General features: G+C 46.2%; 1 protein-coding gene across 4 annotated transcripts in view; it reads left to right on the top strand.

Moving 5' to 3' along the window:
• Window positions 1-2,052: 2,052 nt before the first annotated feature.
• Window positions 2,053-10,803, top strand: part of Abcc1 (ATP binding cassette subfamily C member 1) — a 126,472-nt gene continuing 117,721 nt past the window's right edge. For all 4 annotated transcript variants that reach the window (XM_036196072.1, XM_036196071.1, XM_036196073.1 and 1 more), the window contains exon 1: window positions 2,053-2,148. In XM_036196072.1, the coding sequence (XP_036051965.1) occupies window positions 2,101-2,148 (48 nt within the window). In that variant the 5' untranslated portion in view covers window positions 2,053-2,100. The remainder of the gene's footprint in view (window positions 2,149-10,803) is intronic.

The raw sequence follows: 10,803 nt of genomic DNA, 5'->3' as shown, positions 1-10,803 counted from the left end.
CATAATCCTGCATGCTTGGGTCCTGGTAACTCCAACCTAGGCCTTATGTGTCCTGCCTGCTTCCCTCTCTCCATCCTATTCCCAAGCTGGTTCCTCTAAGGTCTTTCTGTTCATTTTCTTGTGTGTGTGTCTGTGAGGGGAGTTGCATTGCACATGTCTTCAAGACTCAGTTGCTGTCCATCTTATTTATTCATTCATTCATTCATTCATTCATTCATTCATTCATTCATTCAGAGTCTGTCTTACTAGGTAGCCCTGGCTGGCCCAGAACTTACAGAGATCTACCTGCCTTTTTGCCTTCTGAGTCCTGGAGTTAAGGGTGTGTGCCACCCTGCCCAAACTTCCAACTTATTTTCCAAATTAAGTTAAATTTATTTTGTGTGTATTTGTGAGAGAAGGTAGTGGTGTGATGCTGTGGATATCGCTCTGTGTAAATAAAGTTCTGATTGGCCAGTGGCCAGGCAGGAAGTATAGGCGGGACAAGAGAGAAGAGAATTCTGGGAAGTAGAAGACTGGAGAGACCGCCAGCCGCCGCCATGAAAAGCAACATGTAAAGACACTGGTAAGCCACAAGCCATGTGGCAAAGTATAGACTAACAGAAATGGGTTAATTTAAGATAGAAGAAGTAGATAACAAGCAGCCTGCCATGGCCATACAGTTTCTAAACAATGTAAGTTTCTGTGTGCTTTCTTGGTTGGGTCTGAGCGACTGTGGGACTGGCGGGTAAGAGAGATTTGTCCTGACTGGGCCAGGCAGGAAAACTCTAACTACAGTGTGACATGAAGCAATGATCTTTGACAAGTTGCTTTTGCTTTCTGTTTTGGTCTCTAATCTGAAAAAGAGGAAGAATAATACTATGTACTTTATGGGTTAATGGATGGGTTTTAGGTTAATGTGTGTATATTGTTAAGCATGAAGCCTTGAGTAGCTTTCCAACCATGTTAAGTAGTCTTATGTGTCTAGACTTCAGTGTCCTTGCTTCTGAGGTGAAGATCAATAACTCAGTTGTTGCCAGGCCTACTTCATGGGGTAGGTGTAGGCTCTGTTTCCATACCTAACACATTCTCTGGCTTGTGGTTGATCCTCATAAATTATGCTTATCCTCCTCATTTACCTTTATTATTATTTTTTAATTAAAATATTTTCAAGGGGCTGGAGTGGCATAGCTCAGTTGGTAGAATGCTTGCCTAGCATGGATGAAGCCCTGAGTTCTATTCTCAGCACCACATTAACCCAGTTGGCTAGGTTATCAAGAAGCTGAGGCATGGCCTGGCGTGGTGGTGTATGCCTTTAATCACAGCACTTGGGAGGCAGAGGCAGGTGGATCCCTGAGTTCAAGGCCAGCCTAGTCTACAAATCGAGTTCCAGGACAGCCAAGGGCTACACAGAGAAACCCTGTCTCAAAAAAGGGGGGAAGGGAGAGAGGCAGGAGGATCAGAAGTTCAAGGTCATCTTCACCTGCATAGTGCATTAGAGGCCAAACTTAGTTATATGAGACCCTGTCCCCAAATCCCTACCAAGCAAGACAAGGAAAGGACTTATTTCCTGGTGGCACTCAGACCGGAGAAATTCCCAAGGTGCTTTGCAGACCATGGGAGGAGGGGTGGCAACAGGTGTTTAGGATGGAGATCTCAGTGTTTAGGATGGAATCATAAGGTTCCTGATTAGAACGAACTCCACCTCTACTCATTGAGAGGCCTTGAGCGAGTTTCCTCACCTCTCTTAGTCTCAGTTTCCCTATTCTTTTTCCTTTCTTGGGAGCGCACATCCTTACCCCGCCAGCTGCAAGCCAGTTGACTGTGAAGGAAATAGCTCCGCAGCAGGGGAAAGGCTGTACAGTTAGGATCGCCAAGGACGAAGCCAGGGTGTTGTGTGGAGGGCCCAGTAATGGGTTCCTCGCGGCCCTGTCGGCGTCAGGAACCGGCGAAGGGGTGGGAGCTGCAGACGCGGCCTACAGGCCCAGCCCCGGACACCGAGTGGCCTCGCTTGCTCCCACGCGCGGAGCGGGGCGGGGCGGGGCGTCGCGGGGCGGGGCTGCATCCCGGTGACGCGGGCCAACCGCGCGACGCTGCGGCTCCTCGCTCAGCCCGGCCGCCCGCATGGCGCTGCGCAGCTTCTGCAGCGCTGATGGCTCCGACCCGCTTTGGGTAGGTGGTGGGCCGCGGGTGCGGCGAGGGGTGGCCGGGCAGGTCCTGGGGACTCCGGGGGCGCGGGGTACTCTGGGACGCGCGGGCCCAGCTGCTCTCCAGCCCTAGACGTGGGGACCCGCCACCCGGGCCCGGGAGCAGCCCCCGAGGCCAGACTCTGGGGACCCGGTTCCGGGAGAGCTGGGCGTGTGCAGGGAGGGGCCTCTGTGCTTTGGGTTTCTACCTGAGAAGGGAGGCCTGATCTGGAGGCAGCAAAGAGGGGTTTTTCCCTCCTTTGTGGGGATAGAATCCCCATTCTCAGCACACACCTCATCTCTGAACACCGGGCAGGAGCTCTAGAAAGGGACTTCCCACCCCTTTTTTGGGGGATCCCCCACCGTTTTGTTTTACCTCCCTATTCTCTGGTATCATGTTTTTCTAATCCTTTCCTTCCTTTCGGCCTAAATGCTACCAGGAAAGTTTAAGGAAACAGGAAGGATAAGCCAAGAGAAGGGTATGAGTCCCTTCTACCAAACTTTGAGGGTTTGGGGTGCAGTGGAAGATGCCTGGGACCCTGGTAGAGTGCCTTCCACCTTGTGAGGCTCTGGGGATATTCAGGGACTTCAGGTCCTCTCCAGGTAGCTTTCTTCTGAAATGATCCTAGGCTGAGTTCCCTGGCTGATTGCTCTAATCCCCAGTGCTTGTGGATTTCATGTCCCTGTAATGCGATTTGCCCATTGTTCCAGAACACTCCTGTATCATGCTGTCCTGATTATTTAGTGAATACAATAGGACAGCCTGGACACAATGCCTTTTCTTTCTGTTTGAGAAACAGGAAAAACACCCGTTTCTTAGTTACTGATTAGCGCCCACAAGTATTTTCTTGTTCTGTTTTGGAGTACCTCCCTGATAGTAGTGGTGACCTATGAAGGCCCACTGGCAGACTTTAGTGTTTTGGGTGAGGAAGGGTGCCAGCCATTTTTGGTCGAGAAACTTACCACACTTAAATATGACTCCCATTTTAAAGTCACAAGGCTGGAGGTTTCTCCAGGTCTGAAAACAATGCTAGTGATTAGCATTCAGGTATCTGCAAGAGATTGGTGCCTGTTTGCCACAGAGGAACACCTGTGTGTTTTTTACCATTGTGCCATGTGTGGAGAGAACAAAATTATTCTGCAAGGACCCGCTGGAATCTGGCTCAGTGTTACTTGGATGCTGGGGTATTTCCTGGTTTATTTTCTTCTCTTGTGTTGGGCGAAAGTGGGTTGACTAGACATTAGATTCTCTACCAGTGTGTATATTTTGCATATACATACATATACATACACACATACTTTATATAATGTATGTATGAGGGCATGCATACCATGTCACACATGTGTAAGTCAGAAACCTGAGCCGGGGGGTGGTTCTCTCCTTCCACCATGTCGGGGTCTGAAGATTGAACTCAGGTCTTTAGGCAGCAAGCATCTTGTTAGCCCATACTAGGATGTATTTTATTGCTGGGCAATGATGACTAAAATGTGTTTGGGGTATTCTCTATCTTCTAATCAGATAAGAAGCCTACCCAAGAAACCCAGTTTTGTGTTCCCTCTTTCTAGGGACTTTTTGCCACAGAAAATTAAGATGGATAAACTGTGCTTCACCTTAGGCAGGTTCCCATCCTCCCTCAATTTTCATCTTAGAGACTTCCTATGCCCCTCCTCCCACTGGTCTAGGCTTTCTGGATGCCCTGTTTCTGGAGTCCTGGAACCAGAATGAGTGAGAGGGCAGTTGGCAAGCAAGAACTTCTGTGTAGCTAGAGAGTCCAGACACAATACAGAGTGGGTTGGTTAGCCTGGTAGAGGCACATAACTGCAATTGCAGCACTTGGGAAGCTGAGGCAGAAGGATTAAGAGTTTCAGGGCAGCTTGGTTTAGAGTAATACCGTGCCTCAAAGGATAGCAAACTGAAGCAGGTGGCTTGGGGTCTTCCAAAGCTAAGTGTTGCAGTCAGCACAGACTTACCTCATAATAGGCAGGCACCCGCACTCCCCACCCTCTGAGGTTGAACCTAGGGCCTCACACAAACTATCATTGTGTTAACATCCCTGCTAGACTTTTTCATCTTGAGTAACCTGTGTAACTGCTGACTGTGCCTCAGTTTATCTCTAGAAAAGGATTATGGGGAAAGCTTCCCAGCCTTCTAGGGAGTGGTTGAGCCTGTGCTGTGGCCATGGGTTTATCAGCGTGGGTGGTCTAGCCTGCACTGCACCTCGTATTTTTTTTTTTTAAATTATTCTCTCATATATTACATCCCCACTGCATTTTCCACTCTTCCCAGTCTCTTCTCCCTCACCTCTCTTTGCTCCCAGATCCACTCCTCTGTTTCCTTTCAGATGGGAGCAGATGCAAAGACCTGTAGCCAATATTTAGTTGGAGATTGGGGAACCCTGATGAAGAGGGGGAGGAAGGATTGTAGAAGCCAGAGGGATGGAAGACACCAGGAGAACACTGCCAATAGAATCAACTAAGCAGGGCTCATAGAGCCTTAGAGAGACTTGTTGAACTTTGTATTTTTACTTCTGGGTCATTCCCTGGGACCCACCTTCTCTTCCCTTGGTGGGAGTGGGCCTGTCACTCATGCTTTTTAGGAGGTTCCACCCTTAGGGACTCTCCTACAGCCTTGCTCCTGGGCTAGGGGCTGCTGCTGAGAATTGACCATCTTCCCCAAGGCAAAGGTCTGGGATGAGAACAGGAATTTATCTAAATGGAAAGCTGGAGCTGAGGGCTGACAGTTGCTTACTTTTCTTACTGGGGGTGTGGAGCTGGTAGGAGGTAGGTGGTTTTGTGGCAGATCTTTGGAAGATGATTGGGAAAATGGCCCTGGGTCTCTCTTTGTAAATTAGTTTAAAAAAAAAAAATGTGAGGAAATGGCTCAGTGGGCAAGAGTGCTTGGTTGGGCCAGCAAGAGGACATGAGTTTGAATCCCAGTACCTATATAAAAAGCCAGACAACGCTGGACAGTGGAGGCACACGCCTTTAATCCCAAATTCCAGCACTCAGGAGGCAAAGGCAGGTGGATATCTATGAGTTCAAGGCCAGCCTGGGCTACAGAGTGAGTTCCAGGAAAGGTGCAAAACTACACAGAGAAACTCTATCTCGAAAAACCAAAAAAAAAAAAAAAAAAAAAAAAAAGAAAGAGGAAAAAAAACCCAGATAATGGCTATGTCTGTAACCTCAGCATTGAGGGAGTGGAGAAAGATTCGTCAGCTAGCCTACCAAAAGGGCAAGTTTTAGGTTCAGTGAGAGATCGTCTTAACGAAATAAGAACATACCTAGAGGAAGACACCTGACATGTTCCTTTAACCTGTACATGGGCATGTATGTACCAATCATACACACAAGACCTTGAAAAGTTAGAAAATGTGTATTAAGCCTTGAGCAGGTCTTTCCTTGTAGCTACTGAAGAAGCTGAGGCAGGAGGACCGCAAGTTCAAGACCAGCCTGGACAATTGAGCAAGACCTTCTTTCAAAATTAAATGTAAAAAGACTGGAGATTTAGCTCTGTGGGAGAGCACTTGCCCAGGATGTGTGAGACCCTATGCTCAATTTCCAGTACTTACAGAAACAAACAAAAACAAACAAAGGAAAAAAAAAAGAGAAGAAAATGAAAACTACTAATCTCATGCCTAATTGTAGAAATATTGGAAAATATTAAAAGCTGAACACAGAACTCAGTTGTGTAGGTGATGGCTAAGAGCAAGTGCCTTTGTGCCCTGTGTTTAAACACTGGTTCTGCAGCTAAGATAGGTTACTTTTTTACTGTGTACCTCAGTTTCCCCATGTGTAATAATGGAGTACATAGTAAATGGCAACTGCCTCTGTGGCTGAGACCAGAGTCGTGTGTGTGTGTGTGTGTGTGTGTGTGTGTGTGTGTGTGTGTGTGTGTGTGTGTGTGTGTGTGTGTGTGTGTGTGTGTGTGTGTGTCTGTCTGTCTGTGTGTTTGTGTCTGTGTCTCCTTTCCTGGAGCCTGCTGGACTCCTTTCACTCTTGGAGGTGCTTCACCTTGAGAGCATAGTGGTGGGTGACAGCCTCTTTTGTTTGTTAACTTGACTTGGAGAGTGTTCATAGAACACCTGGCAGGGGAGCTCAGGGACATGCCTATGTTACTGTATCCTGAGAGGAGCTGGGGCACCTTTGGTGCTCTGTCTTCAGGGAAGGTGGTCCTTTCTCTTGGTGGCCAAAACCTGTGGGTCCTTGATTCTTGTTCCCTCCTACTATCTATCTGCTTGTTCTTGGAGAATGTATCCAAACTTGTCAGAGCTGCCTCCTGGGGCCTGAGGTACCATCTACTGACTTATTTTTGCTTTTGAACGCTGTTTGTTTTTGTAGGGCTGGGGACTGAACCTAGGGTCTTAATACACTGAAGTACTGGCACCCCCAGTCCTCTTTTTGCTTTTTATTTTGAGACAAGAATCTCACTAAGCTACCCAGGCTGTCCTTAAACTCTGTAGCCCACGTGGGTCCTGAACTTGTGTTCCTCCTGCCTGAGCTTCCCCAGTAACTGGAGTAACAGTCCTGTACTACCACACCCAGCTTCCTGTCACTCTTCCTCTGGCCTCCCTTGATCCCTGCAGTCTAGTATCAGCCCTACAGCCAGAGAACATGGGTTTGATTTTTATTCTTTTGTAATGCTGGGGACAGAATCAGGGCCTGGCAACTGCTAGGCCCACTCTTCCCTCTGAACTCCAATTCCAGCCCAGAGGAATCCTCTTAAGACACACCAAATCCAGCACTCAGAAGGCAGAGGCAGGCAAATCTCTCTGAGTTTGAGGCCAGCCTGGTCTACATAGCAAGCAAGTTCCAGAACAGCCAGGAAGGAGTGTTACACAAAGAAACCCTGTCTTGGAAAAAAATTAAAACAAACAAACAAACAAAAAACCCACCACAGTGAGAGAGAAAGGCGGGCAGACCAAACCCTTCCTTTCCTCTGCTCAGCACCCTTCATTGGCTCCCCAGTCATTGTGTTCAACAGCTCTGGAACATCTGGCCCTACTCTTTCTCTGTCCTTATCTAGCTGCTTTTTTGGTTACTTTCTTCTCTCCAGTCACAGGGATTCCTCAGGCATCTTTTCCCTGACCCCTGCCACTTCTTGTACACCCAGTTTTCTGCTCCCACCTCATAGCTCTTAATTGTTCTCATACATCAAAAAGTTTACTTACTTCTTTGCTGTGCATGTGACTCCAGTCCTAGTATCTAGGACAGCATCTGGTGCTCAGGAATTACTTGTTGAATGAATAAATGACCTAAAACCCTAGAATAGCTTTCAAGCTTCCTTGAAGTCTCTCTCTGAGACATTTGGGATAAAATGTTATTCTGTGTTTTGTATTTTGTCTTGCAATAGTCCAGTGAGGTCATGTTCATCTGTTTTCCTCTGGGCCCGGTGCCTTGCATCCAGTAGGCTCATCCGTTTGAACAAATAAATAAAAATAAATAAAATGTATTTATTTATTTATAGACAGGATCTCCTATGTAATGATGATTTGGAACTTGATGTGTAGCCCAAGCTAGCTTCAAACTCAGGCCACCTGCCTCTACCTCCTAAGTATTGGGATTGAAGGTATATGTCACCATGTCTGACTTTTTGCTGTTTTATTTTTATTTATTTTTAAAATTTATTTTAACTTTATTTTATATGTATTGGTTCATGAACTTACAGACAGTTGTGAGCTGCCATGTGGGTGCTGGGAATTGATCCTGGGTCCTCTGGAAGAGCAACCAGTGCTCTTAACCATTGAGCCATCTCTCCAGCCCCTTGTTTTATTTTTGAGACAGAATCTTGCTTTGTAGCTCAGGTTAGCCTGGAACTCTTGCCTCAGCCTCTTAAGTGCTGGGGTTATAGGCTGGTGCAGTAGACCTGGTTTCAGTGTTTGAGTGTGTATGCCTGAGACACATGTTCTGAATTGGATTTTAGATCTAGCCTACCTCAAGGCTGGCTTGGCTTTGTTTATTTACTTAATATTTTATTTTTTATTACACTTATATAACCGAGACTGGCCTCAAACTTGCAATGTAGCTGAGGATGACCCTGAACTCCTGATTCTCTTGCCTAAGCCTCCCAAGTGCTGGGACTACAGGCGTGTACCATAACCAGTTGTGGTTTTGGGCTTTATTTTAATTATGTGAACGCTGTCATTCCTGATATTTAAATTACTGGAGGATTTTGCATAAACACCTGGCTTTCTGGCTTCTCTTAACAAATATTGGACAGCACTGGGCCTCACTGCAGCTGCTCCGGGAAAACAGGCCTGTAGAACCCACTCCTTCTTACTGCTGTTCTCTTGAAAGGCCAAGTGTCCATTGTCTCTGCTTGTACTTTCTCACACCTGGTTGACGCTCTTCCTGGGTAGAGTCCATGTGGCATCTGTCTGTTAGTATTTGAATTGAGATTTTTTTTTTTTTTTTTTTTTTTTAAGATTTCTTTGTTATATATACAGTGTTCTGCCTGCATGCCAGAAGAGGGCACCAGATCTCATTACAGATGGCTGGGAGCCACCATGTGGTTGCTGGGAATTGAACTCAGGACCTCTGGAAGAACAGCCAGTGCTCTTAACCACTGAGCAGTCTCTCCAGCCCTTGAATTGAGATCTTATTGCTTCATAGCCCAACCTTAAGGTGGATGAACAGGGGCTTACCCAATTCAGTAGGTTATTAAGTTTTGTTTGTTTGAGACGAGGTCTGGCTGGGGCAAAGGTTGGCTTGGATCTTACTGATTAGTCTAGGCTTGCTTTAAACTCTTGATCATCTTACCTCAGCCTCCCAAGTGCTGGGATTAGAAGGTGTGTGCCACCAAGCCTGACCTTTAGATTTTTAAAAAAAGATTCATCATCATCATCAACATGAACATCATCAAAGCACAGCCTTACTATATAACTCTGGCTGACCTAGAACTCACTATATAGACCAGGCTGGCCTCAAATACAGAGATGGACCTGCCTTTGCCCTCCAGGCTACTGAGATTAATTAATTAGTTAATTACTTTTTTGGTTTTTCTAGACAGGATTTCTCTGTAGCCTTGGCTGTCCTGGAACTCATTCTGTAGACCATGCTGGCCTGGAAATCAGAGATCTGTCTGTATCTGCCTTCTGAGTGCTGGAATTAAAAATGTGTGCTATTGCCACCTGGCTTTTTTTTTTTTTTTTAATTACATATCTATATTTATATAGATGGATAATTTTTTGAGGGTACTGAATACTGAGATTAAAGGTATGTTTCACCATGCTTATTTTTAACTTTCTCTGTGTCTCTGTCTGTCTGTGTGTGTGGGCATGTGTGTGGGTGCTTGAGGAAGCCAAACATTTGGATGCTCTGGAGTTGGAATTATAGGCAATTATGAGCTGCCTGATGCAGGTGATGGGAACTGAACTTGGATCCTTGGCAAAAGCAGTACAGGCTTTTAACAGAGTCATTTCTCCAGCCCTTAGTTTCCTTCCTTAATGCTTTCTGTGTGTGTTTCTGGGGAATGAACCCAGGGTCTTAAATAAATAGGCAAGTGCTCAGTTGCTCAGCTGCACCTCACCTCCATCTGGCCTGACTGATGACCTGAAGACCCTTTCTCAGTCCCAGGTATGTTTGCCTTAGCAGGAGGGGGTTGCTGAGGGTTGTTCTCCTGGGTACCCTAGGATTCTGAAACAGATATCTGATATGCCTGTAGGCTCTAGGTTTTCTAATTAGGGAAAGACCTGGCTTTTATGACCAGATCTTAATAGTCAGTAAAAACACTAGCTTATAAAAACTGGCCTGAACTTTTATAAAAGTCTAAAAGTTAGGGTCCTAAGGGAGCCTAAACATCCTGGAGCAAGCTTCTCCTAGCTTGACAAGAAATTATCATCTGCCTTAGTGGAGGTGTGTGCCTGTCTTTTTCCTTTTTTCCTTGGGGTTAGCTGATTGAGGATGCCATATTATGTTAAGACACTGTATTTATGGGAGCACCGAGGTGTGGGAAAATAGGGAGGGCCTACTTTCTCAACCCCAGCCCTGTTCATGGTTGGACCACATTGTTCTTTGTGGTGTAGGGCCACCCTGAGTACTTCAGGGTATTTGACAACACCCTGGCCTCTGCCCACAAATTGCCAGGCATACCTACCCTTGTTACAACAACGAAAATGCTTCCAGGCAGTGCCAAATGCCCCTTGGGGGTTCACCCATAGTCATTGATGTAGATGAAGATGGAGGACCAACTTTAGGTTAGAAGTCTGCCATCACCTGGAGTTCCTGGGCTTTCAGCTGTGCAGTTTATTGAGTAATTGATGTGGAGTTTCCCTGGAGCTTAATGAGAGATGAAAGAGGTTAAACTCCAGTTAGCCGAGAGGGAACTTGGAGTGGCCTGGTCTGTTTCCTTCCTTCACAAGAGCTGTTTTCCCTCATCCACTCTTCCAATTGGTGTGTAGGGACAGTTTGGTGTCACCAGTGAAAATGTCTTTGACATAGAGAGTAGCTATGAAGCTCTACCCCTTTGTTTTTTTGTTTTTGTTTTTGTTTTTCTTTCTTTTTAGAGAAGGTCTCACTGGGTAGCTCTCATTGGACTCAAACTCAGAGCCTCTACCTCTTGAGTACTCAGATCAAAGGGTGCTTACCATGCCCAGACATTCATTATTTTTTGTTCATATGTGGAGGCTAGAGGTGGATATTCATT

This window comes from Onychomys torridus, chromosome 8 (assembly GCF_903995425.1).
Source record: "Onychomys torridus chromosome 8, mOncTor1.1, whole genome shotgun sequence".
Lineage (NCBI taxonomy): Eukaryota > Metazoa > Chordata > Mammalia > Rodentia > Cricetidae > Onychomys > Onychomys torridus.
The sequence above is the reverse complement of the archived record's forward strand: the minus strand, read 5'-3'. Positions and strand labels throughout refer to the sequence as shown.